Source organism: Salvelinus alpinus, chromosome 23, assembly GCF_045679555.1.
Source record: "Salvelinus alpinus chromosome 23, SLU_Salpinus.1, whole genome shotgun sequence".
Classification (NCBI taxonomy): domain Eukaryota; kingdom Metazoa; phylum Chordata; class Actinopteri; order Salmoniformes; family Salmonidae; genus Salvelinus; species Salvelinus alpinus.
The window spans coordinates 2,671,957-2,690,117 of record NC_092108.1 but is presented as its reverse complement, the minus strand read 5'-3'; the positions used below and the strand labels follow the sequence as shown (position 1 = coordinate 2,690,117).

General features: G+C 43.8%; 1 protein-coding gene across 5 annotated transcripts in view; it reads right to left on the bottom strand.

Moving 5' to 3' along the window:
• The window catches only part of ndc1 (NDC1 transmembrane nucleoporin), a 40,742-nt gene extending 23,297 nt beyond the window's left edge, over positions 1-17,445 (bottom strand). For 2 of the 5 annotated variants that reach the window (XR_011669969.1, XM_071360656.1), the window contains exons 1-8: positions 17,169-17,445; positions 11,859-11,979; positions 10,383-10,484; positions 9,776-9,950; positions 6,019-6,148; positions 2,207-2,315; positions 2,041-2,092; positions 1,666-1,798 (exon numbers count right to left, since the gene is read on the bottom strand). Coding sequence is in view for 4 of the 5 variants with exons in the window: in XM_071360656.1 (XP_071216757.1) it covers positions 1,666-1,798; positions 2,041-2,092; positions 2,207-2,315; positions 6,019-6,148; positions 9,776-9,950; positions 10,383-10,484; positions 11,859-11,979; positions 17,169-17,207 (861 nt within the window). In the remaining variant the exon portion in view is untranslated. Of the gene's footprint in view, positions 1-1,665; positions 1,799-2,040; positions 2,093-2,206; positions 2,316-5,658; positions 5,996-6,018; positions 6,149-9,775; positions 9,951-10,382; positions 10,485-11,858; positions 11,980-17,168 lie in introns of those variants that run through there. The other 3 variants (XM_071360655.1, XM_071360657.1, XM_071360658.1) reach the window with 3 other exon arrangements.
• Positions 17,446-18,161: the final 716 nt, after the last annotated feature.

The window sequence follows — 18,161 nt, the reverse complement described above, 5'->3', positions numbered from 1 at the left end:
CCCTTTAAATAAAGGATGAACTGTGGCTGCCTTCCAAGCAATGGGGACCTCCCCAGAGAGGAGAGACGGGTTAAAAAGGTCAGAGGTTGATGAATCAGTAAAATGTAAATTTCTTACGTAAAATCTTTCCAGAGCTAAGCCAGCGGGCGGGCACATCAAACCTACCCGCTACAAAACCTATTCCAGCTGGGAAATGATGTGTTCATAAGAAGAAATGTAGAAACACACAAATCTAAAAGAACAATGAAACTATTTGATTAAATGAAAATATATTACTAAAAGTTTCTCAATTTTAATTTTATTTTTTGTGTGATCCATGCTCAATCAAGCCCAATCATTAGTGGAGACAAATGTTCAGCTGCCCCTTTAAGGGATGGACCGTTACCGTGGTAACTTGCAGCAGACTGTTGCAGCAAACTAACATTGAAAAACCACCTAGCATTTGAACATAACGATGTAACTGGCCAAGAAACATGACAGTCACACTTTAGTAGCCTTTCTTGTCAACTTCTACAGGTGGCCTTTGTTCCCAAACGCTGTGTGACCACCCGCCAACGTGGCTGGTGAAATAGACATTCTTAGCCACCAAGGACAAAAACCGACCCACAATTGTTGAGTGTTAATTTTCAACCCTGGCAGGCCCCCCACCTCCACACGGAGGGGGGGGCAGTAGTCCCTGAGGAGCAGTACAGTGATGTATAGTACCAGGTGAAGGTTAGGAGGAGAGGGTCAGATGTTAGGGTCAGGTCCTGAGGAGCAGTACGGTGATGTATAGTACCAGGTGAAGGTTAGGAGGAGAGGGTCAGAGGTTAGGGTTAGGGTTAGGGTCAGGTCCTGAGGAGCAGTACGGTGATGTATAGTACCAGGTGAAGGTCAGAGGGTAGGGTCAGAGGTCAGGGTCAGGTCCTGAGCAGTACGGTGATGTATAGTACCAGGTGAAGGTTAGGAGGAGAGGGTCAGAGGTTAGGGTTAGAGGTTAGGGTCAGGTCCTGAGGAGCAGTACGGTGATGTATAGTACCAGGTGAAGGTTAGGAGGGTCAGAGGTTAGGGTCAGGTCCTGAGGAGCAGTACGGTGATGTATAGTACCAGGTGAAGGTTAGGAGGGTCAGAGGTTAGGGTCAGGTCCTGAGGAGCAGTACGGTGATGTATAGTACCAGGTGAAGGTCAGAGGGTAGGGTCAGAGGTCAGGGTTAGGTCCTGAGGAGCAGTACGGTGATGTATAGTACCAGGTGAAGGTTAGGAGGAGAGGGTCAGAGGTTAAGGTCAGGTCCTGAGGAGCAGTACGGTGATGTATAGTACCAGGTGAAGATTAGGAGGGTCAGGAGGAGAGGGTCAGAGGTCAGGGTCAGGTCCTGAGGAGCAGTACTGTACAGGCTCCGATCAGACCGACATCGTCATTGCATCAATGTTACGTAATAAATTCTACAGTCAAACTGTTTTCATTATCTAATCCAACATTATGACTGGACGTGTGAGCAACAACAGTTCAACATTCACCCTTCTGCTACTATTTCTGTCAAGTCTCCTCGTACAGGTCGATGTTTACGACGGGATGAATCCCAACGCTGCAAGGCAGATGCAGACGCCCATTCTGGTGCACCAACGACGCCCACGACGCGGTCGGTGTGATCGAGGTGTTATGGGGGTCAGGGGAGTTACATGTACCTCGGTAACAAAGATCCTGAAGAGCAGTACTGTGATGTACCAGGTGAGGAGGAGGAAGGTCCCACTGATCCACAGGTGGTACAGGAGGGACAAGTCCAATAGACTAGACACACTGTCCAGGGAATGGATGGACCTGGGAGGGGGAGACCAGAACACTTCTGTCATCTGTTTAGTCTGTCTTCATGCATGTACCATTGATGAAGTCCAGTTTCCCCATGGAAACCAAACGTAGGACTTAAAATACATCAGGACAGGAATGAGGAGTCTAAATAGAGCTGCCTAGCAGTCGAGGGGGTAGACGGGGGGGGGGGGGTCAGCTGCCTAGCAGTCGAGGGGTAGACGGGGTCAGATTTAAAATAATATTGTGAGGTTAACCTGTTGATGTTGAGGTCAAGTGTTTTACAGATCCAGGCTCGTGGTGCATATCCTGAAAGACAGGGAGATGGATCATCAATATCTTTTGACTACAGAACAGTTGGGAAACACCCCACTGAATAGGTCATAGGTCAAAGCCATGAGTGACTTGGTAATGTCTCCTTACCCATGAAGAAATAGAGGAGAAGGAAGTTCCGGAGACCGTAGAGAGCCTGAACAGCACCGGCCTTCACCACTAGGGGCAGAGCTCCCTTGAAGCGGAGGTACTTGTATTGCTGAAACATGAAAGCAGAGCAGTGGAGGCTGCTGAGGGGAGGACGGCTCATAATAAGGTCTGGAACGGAGTAAATGGAATGGTATCATACAAAGACGTGGTTTCCATGGTTTCCGTGTGGTCGACTCCATTCCGGACCTCATTATGAGCCGTCCTCCCCTCAGCAGCTTGAGGAGAACGTGGCACTTCCTGATGTCTCATAACATAGTGCTATCAAAGTTGACAGAAACTACAATACCCAACAGTAGTAGACATTGATGGGTTATGTTCAGTAGAGTGGACTGTAGGAAAACATTATGCAACTGAAAACAATATTCCACGTTATAGGACAGGTTCCGGTAGCTTTCAACATTTTGTATCTACAGAACACAACCCAGCAGAGTAGCAGTCATCCATTATCTTGTAGTTTTATACACTGGGCGTTTCTCTGGGAAGAGAGAGGGGACACAGGAGTTTTCTGGGAAGAGAGAGGGGACACAGGAGTTTTCTGGGAAGAGAGAGGGGACACAGGAGTTTTCTGGGAAGAGAGAGGGGACACAGGAGTTTTCTGGGAAGAGAGAGGGGACATAGGAGTTTTCTGGGAAGAGAGAGGGGACACAGGAGTTTTCTGGGAAGAGAGAGGGGACACAGGAGTTCTCTGGGAAGATGGGGACAGGAGTTCTCTGGGAAGAGGGGACAGGAGTTCTACCTACCTGGGCCCAGTTTCCCGATAGAGCTCAAGCTTACTAGTGTTTTAACGATGCAGTGTTCCTACAACGGACTAATATGTAGCATGCGTTTCCCAAAACACCACGCAGAGAACGTCCGCCATGTGTCAAAACTGATGCCAGATCAGCCCCTAGAGAGATATTACCACCTAATGGCTGCAGAACTGATGCCAGATCAGCTCCTAGAGAGATATTACCACCTAATGGCTGCAAAACTGATGCCAGATCAGCCCCTAGAGAGATATTACCACCTAATGGCTGCAGAACTGATGCCAGATCAGCCCCTAGAGAGATATTACCACCTAATGGCTGCAAAACAGATGCCAGATCAGCCCCTAGAGAGATATTACCACCTAATGGCTGCAAAACTGATGCCAGATCAGCCCCTAGAGAGATATTACCACCTAATGGCTGCAAAACTGATGCCAGATCAGCTCCTAGAGAGATATTACCACCTAATGGCTGCAAATAGAGGCAGCTTATTCTAATGCTTACCCCCAAAAAATGCACAAATTCACAGATTCATTCAGCACACGTTGTTACACATCATGAAATATATTGAAGATAAAAACATGACAACGTAGCCTACAAACAGAACTCAACAATTCAATATGAAGGAAATATATCGGCCAATGGAAGCCTATAGGTCCTACTGCGTACATTCTTATAAATGCAGATTATTTTCCTTCGCTTGTTCAATTGTAAAGACATTGGCAACTTTGTTCCCAAGTTATCGGCGGTCGCAGAGCGATAAACAGCGTGCATTAGGAAAGTATTCAGACCCTTTCACTTTTTCCACATTTTGTTAAGTCACAGCCTTATTCTAAAATGTATTACTTTGTGTTCCCCTGCCCTCAGTCTACACAGACACACAATACCCCGTAATGACAAAGCTAAAATATGTTTAAAACATTGCAAATGTATTAAAAATACAAAACTGAAATATCATATTTCCATAAGTATTCAGACCCTTTACTCAGTACTTTGTTGAAGCACCTTTGGCAGCGATTACAACCTTAAGTCTTCTTAGGTATGACGCTACAAGCTTGGCACACCTACATTTAGGGAGTTTCTCCCATTCTTTTCTGCAGATCCTCTCAAGCTCTGTCAGGTTGGATGGGGAACGTCGCTGCACAGCTATTTTCAGGTCTCTCCAGAGATGTTTGATTGGGTTCAAGTACAGGCTCTGGCTAGGCTACTCAAGGACATGCAGAGACTTGTCCCGAAGCAGGTTTTCATCAAGGATCTCTGTACTTTGCTCTGTTCATCTTTCACCTCGATCCCGACTAGTCTCCCAGCCCCTGCCTCTGAAAAACATCCCCAAAACATGATGCTGCCACCACCATGCTTCACCGTAGGGATGGTATTGTCCAGGTGATGAGTGGTACCTGGTTTGCTCAAGACGTGACACTTGGCAGTCAGGCCAAAGAGTTCAATTTTTATTTCTTCTGACCAGATTATCTTGTTTCTCATGGTCTGAGAATCCTTTAGGTGCCTTTTGGCAAACTCCAAGCGGGCTCTCATGTGCCTTTAACTGAGGAGTGGCTTCCATCTGGCCACTCTACCATAAAGGCCTAATTGGTAGAGTCCTGCCGAGATGGTTGTCCTTCTGGAAGGTTCTCCCATCTCCATAGAGGAACTCTGGAGCTCTGTCAGAGTGACCATCGGGTTCTTGGTCATCTCCTTAACCAAGGCCCTTCTCCCACGATTGCCCAGTTTGGCCGAGCGGCCAGCTCTAAGAAGAGTCTTCCATTTAAGGATGATGGAGGCCACTGTGTTCTTGGGGACCTTCAATGCTGCAGACATTTTTTGGTACCCTTCCCCAGATCTGTGCCTCGACACAATCCTGTCTCAGAGCTCTACGGACAATTCCTTCGACCTCATGGCTTGGTTTTTGCTCTGACATGCACTGTCAACTGTGGGACCTTATATAGACAGGTGTGTGCCTTTCCGAATCATGTCCAATCAATTGAATTTACCACAGGTGGACGCCAATCAAGTTGTAGAAACATCTCAAGGATGATCAATGGAAACAGGATGCACCTGAGCTCAATTTAGAGTCTCATAGTAAAGGGTCTGAATACTTATGTAAATGAATGATTTTTTATTTGTAATAAAAATAAAAATAAAAGTTTTCGCTTTGTTATTATGGGGTATTTGGTGTAGATTGATGAGGACAATTCTATATTTAATCAATTTTAGAATAAGGCTGTAACATAACAACATGTGGAAAAAGTGAAGGGGTCTGAATACTTTCTGTACTGTATATGTTTAGCGGAGATCTTCTGAAGGGCAAAAAAGCATCTAACAACATACTCAGGTGTTCTACGAGTTCTCAACCAGTCGATTAATAACGAGCAACTTTATCAACCTAGCCAGCCAGCCAGCCAGCAAGCAAGCCAGCAAGCCTCAAAGGTTTTGTCAATGACTTCAGCTGCAACAGATTTCCACAAATTGCAACTAACCTTGCAACTAACGACATAATGAAACATCTGTTCACAAAAAATATTGTTCTCACATAGTGTTATTTAACACTAAATCACAGGAATTTGTGATTTTTGGGTAGATTTTAAGTATAAGATGCTTTTGGGAAACCGGGCCCAGGAAAGAGACAGGAAGTAAAGAGACGGGACGTACCTGCATGGTGTGGAAGGACACAGGATAAAAAGAGACAGGAAGTAAAGAGACGGGACGTACCTGCATGGTGTGGAAGGAAACAGGATAAAAAGAGACAGGAAGTAAAGAGACGGGACGTACCTGCATGGTGTGGAAGGAAACAGGATAAAAAGAGACAGGAAGTAAAGAGACGGGACGTACCTGCATGGTGTGGAAGGAAACAGGATAAAAAGAGACAGGAAGTAAAGAGACAGGACGTACCTGCATGGTGTGGAAGGAAACAGGATAAAAAGAGACAGGAAGTAAAGAGACGGGACGTACCTGCATGGTGTGGAAGGAAACAGGATAAAAAGAGACAGGAAGTAAAGAGACGGGACGTACCTGCATGGTGTGGAAGGAAACGTAGTTCATGTTGTAGACCACTCCCACCAGGCTGTGGCTGTAGCCAATGAAGGCCCCCACCAGCAGCAGCACCAGGTGGTATTCATTCAGGCACATCTCAGGACCACTACTGTAACCAACAACAACAACAGACAGAGACATTTGAACGGAGCTTTGCTCAATCATGAGGCATCGAGGAAAAAGAAAAAGGAACAAGACGGAAGAAAAAGAAGAAAGAATTCAACAAATTCAATCCCTTCTAGACAATTGTGGACAAAACAGTTCACTGTAATAGTAAAGGTGTAAACTTGGCAGTAGAAAACCTAAACAGTATATTTGACTTCTCAGCTTCCCTATCAAATCTAAAAATGTCAACAAAATGAACAATGACAAATGGTTTGTTGAAGAATGCAAAAACCTAAGAAAGAAATTGAGAAACCTATCTAACCAAAAACATAGACCCAGAAAACCTGAGCCTACACCTTCACTATGGTGAATCACTAAAACAATACAGAAATACACTACAGAAAAAGGAACAGCACATCAGAAATCAGCTCAATGTAATTGAAGAAACAAACAAGCAAAACAAAAAAAGGCAAAGTCTTCATGCTTTGTTGATTTCAAAAAGGTCTACTGCTCAATTTGGCATGAGGGCCTGCTATACAAGTTGATGGAAAGTGGTGTTGGGGGAAAAACATACGACATTATAAAATCCATGTACACAAAGAACAAGTGTGCAGTTAAAATTGGCAAAACACTTTCCTCAGGGCCGTGGGGTGAGACAGGGATGCAGCTTAAGCCCCACCCTCTTCAACATATATATCAACGTATTGTCGAGGGCACTAGAACAGTCTGCAGCACCCGGCCTCACCCTACTAGAATCTGAAGTCAAATGTCTACTGTTTGCTGATGATCTGGTGCTTCTGTCCCCAACCAAGGAGGGCCTACAGCAGCACCTAGATCTTCTGCACAGATTCTGCCAGACCGGGGTCCTGACAGTAAATCTCAGTAAGACAAAAATAATGGTGTTCCAAAAAAGGTCCAGTTGCCAGGACCACAAATACAAATTCCATCTAGACACCGTTGCTCTGGATCACACAAAAAACTATACATACCTCTGCCTAAACATCAGCGCCACAGGTAACTTCCACAAAGCTGTGAACGAGCTGAGAGACAAGGCAAGAAGGGCCTTCTACGCCATCAAAAGGAACATCAAATCTACATACCAATTCGGATTTGGCTAAAAATACTTTAATTAGTCCACTCACCGACCAAGAATTCACAAAATGAGACCAACACCAGATTTATTATCTGCATACAGAATTCTGCTAAAATAATGCATCCAGAGCAGAATAAGGCCAATACACAGTAATTCTCAAAATTCTGAAAATAAATTCTACGACCACCTAAAAGGAAGCGATTCCCAAACCTTCCATGACAAAGCCATCACCTACAGAGAAATGAACCTAGAGAAGAGTCCCTAAAGCAAGCTGGTCCTGGGGCTCTGTTCACAAACAGACCCCACAAAGGACAGCAACAATTAGATCCAACCAAATCACGAGAAAACAAAAAGATAGTTATTCCAAATGTGTCAAGTAATTAACAAAAAACAGCAAACTAGAATGCTATCTGGCCCTAAACAGAGAGTACACAGTGGCAGAATACCTGACCACTGTGACTGACCCAAAATTAAGGAAAGCTTTGACTATGTACAGACTCAGTGATCATAGCCTTGCTATTGAGAAAGGCCGCCGTAGGCAGACCTGGCTCTCAAGAGAAGACAGGCTATGTTCACACTGCCCACGAAATGAGGTGGAAACTGATCTGCACTTCCTAACCTCCCGCCCAATGTATGACCATATTAGAGACACATATTCCCCTCAGATTACACAGATCCACAAAGAATTCCAAAACAAATCCAATTTTGATAAACTCCCATATCTACTGGGTGAAATAACACAGTGTGCCATCACAGCAGCAAGATTTGTGACCTGTTGCCACAAGAAAAGGGCAACCAGTGAAGAACAAACACCATTGTAAATACAACCCATATACATTTATTTTCCCTTTCTTAACTTAACTATTTGCACATCATAACACTGTATATATACACACACACATAATGACATTTGAAATGTCATTATTCTTCTGGAACGTTCTGTGAGTGTAATGTTTACTGTACATTTTGTATTGTTTATTTCCCTTTAGTTTATTATCTACCTCACTTGCTTTGGCAATGTTAACATACGTGTCCCATAAAGCCCTTAAATTGATTTGAATGAAATTTAGATAAAAAGGAAAGTTACAACTAAACCCTCAACTTATGAGGACAGATTTTTTTTCACTCATACAGGGGAAAAACAAGTATATTTCACTAAAGTTAACTTGAGGTGCCCAACCTCAACATTGACCAAATAAACAGTGCCAAGGCAATTATGAATAAGAGTATTCGTCCATAAATAAGGAATTACTACTCTACAGCCATAAAGGTGTATGCAGGAACTGGCCAACCAGGCTAGTAGTTTGACCGTGTCCAACATCTACTACTTGTTATTGAAAAGTACAACACTTCCCTAGCCGGCAGCTAGTTTGACACGTTCTACTAGCCCGGTCTGAAAAGTACAACACTTCCCTAGCCGGCAGCTAGTTTGACACGTTCTACTAGCCCAGTCTGATAAGTATAACACTTCCCTAGCAGGCAGCTAGTTTGACACGTTCTACTAGCCCGGTCTGAAAAGTACAACACTTCCCTAGCCGGCAGCTAGTTTGACACGTTCTACTAGCCCAGTCTGATAAGTATAACACTTCCCTAGCAGGCAGCTAGTTTGACACGTTCTACTAGCCCAGTCTGATAAGTACAACACTTCCCTAGCAGGCAGCTAGTTTGACACGTTCTACTAGCCCAGTCTGATAAGTACAACACTTCCCTAGCAGGCAGCTAGTTTGACACGTTCTACTAGCCCAGTCTGAAAAGTATAACACTTCCCTAGCCGGCAGCTAGTTTGACACGTTCTACTAGCCCAGTCTGATAAGTATAACACTTCCCTAGCAGGCAGCTAGTTTGACACGTTCTACTAGCCCGGTCTGAAAAGTACAACACTTCCCTAGCCGGCAGCTAGTTTGACACGTTCTACTAGCCCAGTCTGAAAAGTACAACACTTCCCTAGCCGGCAGCTAGTTTGACACGTTCTACTAGCCCAGTCTGAAAAGTACAACACTTCCCTAGCCGGCAGCTAGTTTGACACGTTCTACTAGCCCAGTCTGAAAAGTACAACACTTCCCTAGCCGGCAGCTAGTTTGACACGTTCTACTAGCCCAGTCTGAAAAGTACAACACTTCCCTAGCCGGCAGCTAGTTTGACACGTTCTACTAGCCCAGTCTGAAAAGTACAACACTTCCCTAGCCGCCAGCTAGTTTGACACGTTCTACTAGCCCAGTCTGAAAAGTACAACACTTCCCTAGCCGGCAGCTAGTTTGACACGTTCTACTAGCCCAGTCTGAAAAGTACAACACTTCCCTAGCCGGCAGCTAGTTTGACACGTTCTACTAGCCCAGTCTGAAAAGTACAACACTTCCCTAGCCGCCAGCTAGTTTGACACGTTCTACTAGCCCAGTCTGAAAAGTACAACACTTCCCTAGCCGGCAGCTAGTTTGACACGTTCTACTAGCCCGGTCTGAAAAGTACTAGCCTCGGGCCATCTTCATTTCCATCCCTGTGTGTCAGGTAAAAACCTTAACGTGTTGTGTGGTGTCTCACCTCTCATCCTGTGTACAGGGGTGCCCCAAGGACTGGTAGCGCCCTCCGATGGTGAAGGCACAACACCAAGCTACTACAACACCCATGATGCAGTGCACCAGTGAGTGGACGAACTGACGGGGGTGGAGTACCTGACCCAGGAGGGCGATCTTGGAACAGGCGACGGATGGGACAACTGGTGGGAATCAATCAATTAATCAAACAATTAATAAAACAGGGTGAATGTTGGGACTGTGTTGTCCCAGGAAATTGGCACCTCCATGTACAGGGTGAATGTTGGGGATGTGTTGTCCCAGGACATTGGCACCACCATAAACAGAGGGAATGCTGGGACTGTGTTGTCCCAGGACATTGGCACCACCATAAACAGAGGGAATGCTGGGACTGTGTTGTCCCAGGACATTGGCACCACCATAAACAGAGGGAATGCTGGGACTGTGTTGTCCCAGGACATTGGCACCTACAGTACAGTGAGACCATCATTTAGATATATTTTCTTTCTCCAGTAATTGTATTGTCCTGGTTCCACCCACGAACCCCAATCGCCTGCGGCTCCGTCCACTCAGAGGTGTGATCCCCTGGGAGAACCCTTCGTGGACTGGCTCACCTGTGTAATACTCCAGGTTAAAGAAGCCCACCAGCAGCACCACTCCACACAGCAGAATGAAGGAGAAGATGCCACTGGGACTGGTCAATAGGGACAGGCATTCTGGAAGCAGACAACAAATCATTAATAGGCTGCTGAATACCTATATATACCCTTCCACTGGCACTGGTCAATAGGGACAGGCATTCTGGAACGAGACATTACAATAATGTGCTTACAAGCAGTCTCCGACTTAACTGTCTTAGCTGGCTACACAGCCAGAGAATGACTACAGTAAGGTAGGTTAGTCTGGCTACACAGCCAGAGAATGACTACAGTAAGGTAGGTTAGTCTGGCTACACAGCCAGAGAATGACTACAGTAAGGTAGGTTAGTCTGGCTACACAGCCAGAGAACGACTACAGTAGGGTTAGTTAGTATGACTGGCTACACAGCCAGAGAACGACTACAGTAGGGTTAGTTAGTATGACTGGCTACACAGCCAGAGAACGACTACAGTAGGGTTAGTTAGTATGACTGGCTACACAGCCAGAGAACGACTACAGTAGGGTTAGTTAGTATGACTGGCTACACAGCCAGAGAACGACTACAGTAAGGTAAGTTAGTCTGACTGGCTACACAGCCAGAGAACGACTACAGTAGGGTTAGTTAGTATGACTGGCTACACAGCCAGAGAATGACTACAGTAAGGTAGGTTAGTCTGGCTACACAGCCAGAGAACGACTACAGTAAGGTAAGTTAGTATGACTGGCTACACAGCCAGAGAACGACTACAGTAGGGTTAGTTAGTATGACTGGCTACACAGCCAGAGAACGACTACAGTAAGGTAAGTTAGTATGACTGGCTACACAGCCAGAGAACGACTACAGTAAGGTAAGTTAGTCTGACTGGCTACACAGCCAGAGAACGACTACAGTAAGGTAAGTTAGTCTGACTGGCTACACAGCCAGAGAACGACTACAGTAAGGTAAGTTAGTATGACTGGCTACACAGCCAGAGAACGACTACAGTAGGGTTAGTTAGTATGACTGGCTACACAGCCAGAGAACGACTACAGTAGGGTTAGTTAGTATGACTGGCTACACAGCCAGAGAACGACTACAGTAAGGTAAGTTAGTATGACTGGCTACACAGCCAGAGAACGACTACAGTAGGGTTAGTTAGTATGACTGGCTACACAGCCAGAGAACGACTACAGTAAGGTAAGTTAGTCTGACTGGCTACACAGCCAGAGAACGACTACAGTAAGGTAAGTTAGTCTGACTGGCTACACAGCCAGAGAACGACTACAGTAAGGTAAGTTAGTCTGACTGGCTACACAGCCAGAGAACGACTACAGTAAGGTAAGTTAGTCTGACTGGCTACACAGCCAGAGAACGACTACAGTAAGGTAAGTTAGTCTGACTGGCTACAGTAAGCTAATACATTTTGACATTGTGTACAAGGTGAGTATTGGCTTCTGAAAGGTTCTCTCACCTGATATCCAGAGTATGGGGTGAAACAGAGTGAATCTGCTGAGCAGTACAAACAGAGCTGTGGTGGGAAGCAGCAGGAGGACAGACCACGCCACACTGGCTACTGCTCTCCAACAAATCACCTGGAAACACCAACATTCATACACACATACATCACATTGGGAAGTGACTCGTATGCCATAATTGTGTTCCCTGAAAATGTTCACCTGAATAAGCCTAGCTGAGGAACGCTGAACTCTGATATATCGAGATGGAGTTGAGTTATGATCACTGGTCGCGTGATTTGCTAGCAACAACATTGAGGCACCATCAGTCGACGCTTGTAAAAAATAAAAATAAAACGCCACTTCTGAAAACGATTACCTGTAACTATGTTTGTTGTGTACAATCGCATTCCTCCCGCAGGGTGCTGAAATTCATACCTGAAAAATATTTAAACATTGCGAATAAAACCACAGACTTTTTCCTCATTTGTGTTACTCAACTCAGTAAACGGCACATAGTTGTAGAGGACAAACGTAGGTACAAGTAAGGGTTTTCAAAATAGACATTTTTACAAGCGTCGACTGACGGTGCCTCAAATCGCACTCCAGCTCGGTATAAGAGAATGCTGTTGAGTGTTCTTCAGCTAGAATAAACCTCTACTAGGATTGCAAAGGGTCAGAAACTTTCCGGGAAATTTCCTGAATTTTTCCATGGGAAGTTAAGCCCAGGAATATGGAGAATTTTGTTTAAATTAATTTTTTTTTAAAGTTTGCTTATAACAGTGAACCTTTTTTTGTGGGATACACACAAGGCATTTCTAGGTCTTGTGGCATATTTTGGTTAAACTATTTCCCAATTCAATGGAATTGCAACCCTCTGCATGCACAGTGCACTCTTCCATCACATGTACAGCTGATTCTTGCACACTAATGCGATGCTATTGATCCCACACTGTCTGAGCCAAGGACTACATGCTTTCTGGTAAATTTTTATTACAATATTGGGTGGGGGGAATATATTTTATATGACATACATGATTTTTTGTTAACTAGTAAATAGTAGCCTACAGCAAAGTGTGCTTAAATCATTTCTAACCTCTTAACAATTTCTGCTAGTTAGTTTTTGCTACCATGTGGGTTTTAGCTTGCTTGAGCCTGCTAACTGAGGAGTGTTAATTCACCAGTTTCCATACATGTTTCATTTTAAAACATCTTACAAAAGGAGTTGTTTAATCTAACTGCTTAACTATTTATCTGTACATAGAATTGCATTTGTTGTTTTTTTTTAAACTAATTTTATTCCTAATCTTCACAGGAAAATGACACGGGCACCATCTGATGTGTGGAGACATTTCACTGCAGCTAATGTAGAAGGAAAAGCTGTGTACATTTGCAAATACTGTGCCAAATCATATGTGAACAATGCAACAAAGATGCAGAATAATTTGGCCAAGTGCATAAAGTTCCCTCAGCGCTCACAACAAGCTACCTCTGACAAAAGTCATTCTACTTCTATTCGAAGTGAAAAGGATGAATCAGACACCTTATCGATAGCAACAGCTCATGGTCCTCCTGGAATCTGATTTTTTTTTTGACTCCATGGAGGAACGTAGTTAGAGAAATGCTGATGAATGTCTTGCTCGAGGTGTGTATGCAACTGGTTCACCTCTGATGCTCACAGGCAATGTGTATTGGAAGAGATTTCTGAATGTTCTTCGCCCAGCATACACCTCTCAACCAGTATTCTACAAGAGCACAGACACAAAGAACAGACACACCGGTCTCTCTACATTGCAGATGGGCTGAAGGCAGTCATCAATGACCTTGGACCACAGAAGGTATTTGCACTGGTGACAGACAATGCTGGAAACATGAAGGCTGCTTGGTCTAAAGTGGAGGAGTCCTACCCTCACATCACACCCATTGGCTGTGCTGCTCATGCATTGAATCTGCTCCTCAAGGACATCATGGCACTGAAAACAATGGATGCACTGTACAAGAGAGCCAAGGAAATGGTTAGGTATGTAAAGCAACATCAAGTTACAGCAGCAATCTACCTCACCAAGCAAAGTGAGAAGAATAACAGCATCACATTGAAGCTGCCCAGCAACACCCGTTGGGGTGGTGTTGTCATCATGTTTGACAGTCTCCTGGAAGGGAAGGAGTCTCTCCAAGGAATGGCCAGTCTGCCGATATGGACAGCCCCATCAAGAAGATCCTCCTGGATGATGTATTTTGGGAGAGAGTGGTAAGCAGCCTGAAACCTATAGCAGTAGCCATTGCACAGATTGAGGGAGACAATGCCATCCTGTCTGTTGTTAAGACTCTGCTTGCAGATGTGAGAAGCAATCCGTACTGCCCTGCCCACTTCACTGTTTCGCCAATCAGAGGAAACTGCAGTTCTGAAATACATCAAAAAGCGTGAAGACTTCAGCCTGAAGCCCATACACACCGCAGCGTACATGTTGGACCCCAAGTACGCAGGCAAGAGCATCCTGTCTGGTGCAGAGATCAACAAGGCCTATGGTGTCATCACTACCGTGTCTCGCCACCATGGCCTGTATGAGGACAAGGTTCTTGGCAGTCTGGCGAAGTACACTTCCAAGCAAGGGCTTTGGGATGGAGATGCAATATGGCAGTTGTGCCAACATATCTCATCAGCCACCTGGTGGAAGGGACTTTGTGGATCTGAGGCTCTTTCCCCTGTTGCCTCCATCATCCTCCAAATCCCACCAACATCAGCCGCCTCAGAGCACAACCGGTCCTTGTTTGGGAACACACACACCAAAGCACGCAACAGGCTGACCAATACAAGGGTTGAAAAATTGGTGGCCATCCGGTCAAATGAGGCTTTTTGAGCCTGACAACGAGCCATCCTCAACAAGGTTGGAAAGTGACAGTGAAGATGAGGCCTCAGAGTCTGATGTTCAAGAGGTGGACATTAAGGAGGTCCAGGGAGAAGACATGGAAGCCTGAGAGGAAGACAACCAAAGCTTTAGTTTCTAGACTATCATTTTACAGATGTATGTTGAAAACGTTTTTGGGAGATGCGATGGATCATTGGGGATCAATATTCCCTTTCTTTTGTTGTTCAGTGAAATCATCCCATGTGAAGAGTCAACTAATTTAATTAAAGTTAAATTCATGACTACATTTCTTTTACATTTTATTTGTATTGAAAGGATTTAATAAATTGCAATTATGTCTACTTATGATAAGGTAAAAGGTTAATGTTTCTGTCTTCATATGATATGGTAAATATATCCAATGCAAAAAACATCTACATTTAAATGGTATTAATATTAATGTGCAAATATTCCTGTTAATTCCCATATATTACCACAGAAGGTGAATATCCTCCAAAATGTGCAACCCTACTGGTGACACTGTCAGTGATTTATTTAGAATTCAAGGCACATTTAACCAGCATGGCTACCACAGCATTCTACAGCGATACACCATCCCATCTGGTTTGGGCTTAGTGGGACTATCATTTGTTTTTCAACAGGGCAATGACCCAAAACACCTCCAGGCTGTGTAAGGGCTATTTGACCAAGAAGGAGAGGCCCCCCACTATTACCCGACCTCAACACAATTTGAAATGGTTTGAGATACAGAGTGAAGGAAAAGTAGCCAAAAAGTGCTCAACATTTGTGGAAACTCCTTCAAGACTGTTGGAAAAGCATTCCAGGTGACTACCTCATGAAGCTGGTTGAGAGAATGCCAAGCGTGTGCAAAGCTGTCATCAAGGCAAAGGGTGACTACTTTGAAAAACCTAAAATATATTTTTGCTTACTACATGATTCCATATGTGTTATTTCATAGTTGATGTCTTCACTATTATTCTACAATTTAGAAAATTGTCAAAAATAAAGAAAAACCCTTGAATGAGTAAGTGTGTTCAAACTTTTGCCTGAAATTATGACCCCCTTCATCAGTAAGCTATTCATGCAGGCTATTGGGAAACACAAGCACTTACCTCAAACAAAAAATAAATCACCTCACTATTTATGTTGAATAAATTAGTCTTAATTTGAACTAAGCAAGTTGCTAAATGGTTCAGTCTAAATCTTGTCTAGGATGCTGTAGACTATCTGAGATGAGATGTAGGCCTATCAGGGGCGATAGGCGACCTGCTTTTATCTAAGCAAACCATGGCAAAACTGAATCACATTCATCAACCCAGATTTTAGTCTGTAGCTTATACACCTATTGAAATGACAAGTCAATCTCAGGAAATGGGCCGTTTATAACGGTTTATAGTATTAACATCTGGCACAGAATAACAGATAAATTGCCAGAAAATAACCTCAAATTAATTTATTAAAAGTAAGTCCAAGTGGTTATTGCTCAGAGATTGAGATCCTCTGTCCAACTCACTCAAACTCTCCTGTTGGATTAATCTATGTTACGGACATACGCAAAGGGGATTTATTTACAATTATAAACCTGGTTTAAGCCCTGAATGCTGATTAACTGAAAGCGGCAGTATATCAGACCATATACCATGGGGTATGAGAAAACATGGCTTTTAATTACGTTGGTACACAGTTTATTATAGCAATAAGGCACCCCGGGGGTGTGTTGTTAATATACCACGGCTAAGAGCTGTATCCTGGCACTCAGCTTTGAGTCATGCTTAAGAACAGCCCTTAGCAGTGGTATATTGGCCATATACCATACCCCCTTGTGCCTTATTGCTTAATCATAGCAGTCAAACGAGTTAAATCGACATCCATTGATGGAAAATGATCTGGCGAGTTTAATAAGGGTGAATTATTTCATCTCTTGCCACATAGTCAGTCATAGCTTGCAATAACTATTATTTTGAGGAAACACGAATTACACTTCTAATGTCGTTACAAGTTACTATGTTATTCCTTCTAATTGGAGCGATAACATTATAGAAATGTGTGTATATAGGGTGTATTGTATAAATACGGCAACTCCACTCTTGCTGTGAAAAAACAACAACTATTGGGCTGGTTACCAGGCCTTTTGTGCGGGTTTTGAGTAGTATGTATTGGGCTAGAAATTGTAGCTTGGAGACAGACCCTCTGGTCAAAGCTGTTCGCTACGTTAAACTACTAAGTTACCTAGTTTATGTGAAACTTGAAAATCTAGCTAGCTTTTCTACAATTACAGACAGCCAGCAACAACTAGTGTTCTTGTTGTTATACTAGCCATGAAATGTAGCTACTGTTACTAGCTAACTAGTTAGTAAATAGCAAGTTAGCTACTGTGATTGGATAACAACCACGGGTAACTAACGTTAACTAGCTAGCTAGCTAAATGTGGTTGATTTGTTTTAATTGGGCAGTGCTTACCTTACGAACGAACCAACAACTTTGATCCACTGAAAACATTTTTTTTTCGATATAAAGATTTTTGATCCGACTGCAAAAAAAAAAAGTGTTCAAAAGAATGTGCTAGCTAGTTGTCAAACTCCTAGATAACATTATATTTTTGTGCAGTTTCGCATATCGCGCGGCACATGCATTCAAAGGACAAGTCAGGACCCCTTTCAAAGTCTGTCCAAAGAGACTAGAGTATGAAGAGAAGCTAAAACTGCTTCTCCAAGACAAATCCCCATCACAGTTGTAGGCGATGTCATGGCGACGTTGGCTAATTAAACTCATGCGTAGAAAACACTTCATCCGGTCTCGCCGCCGAACTGCGCATGTGCAGGCCGTCAAAATCAAAGGCACTCCATCGATATAAAGTCGTTTTTTGACGAAAATGAAAACATGTCACTTTTTAAGACGTTGGCTTGAATCTCAGTTCTGCCTTTAGATTTCGAGAAAATTAACAATTAATGAATATTTTTGACTTCTCAAACCCCAAACCCCGGCCTAGTCTGTTTGGTCCTTTTCGGAAGCGTTCCCAGATGGGTCGTGATCGTGCGCCTCTGGGTTTAGAAACTCTGTGGTCTGTCACATAGAAATTAGGTGGTGGGCCGAAGCCTAAAAACGTGAAGTTGATCGATCCCCGTTGAGGGAGGACCTGATATTTTGTATATGACAGTACAACATTCTTATGATGACTATAAAAAAAATTGCCACCTTATAACTTGTCATAAAAATTATATTTCAACACCCTGTCTACTCAGGCAAATTTGCAAACTGCTAAACTTGGATCCAATAGGATCTCCCGTACATACCCCTCGTGATGAAGGTAGCCAATGGCTGTAGGATGTAAACACAGCTTCCAATGAAAACTCGAGCTGCTACCTGTGCGTGCGTGTATGTGTGCGCGTGCGCGTGCTCCAGAGACGGAAATAAGATCTGTTTTGAGTGAAATATGCAGCGTGCAATAGGAAT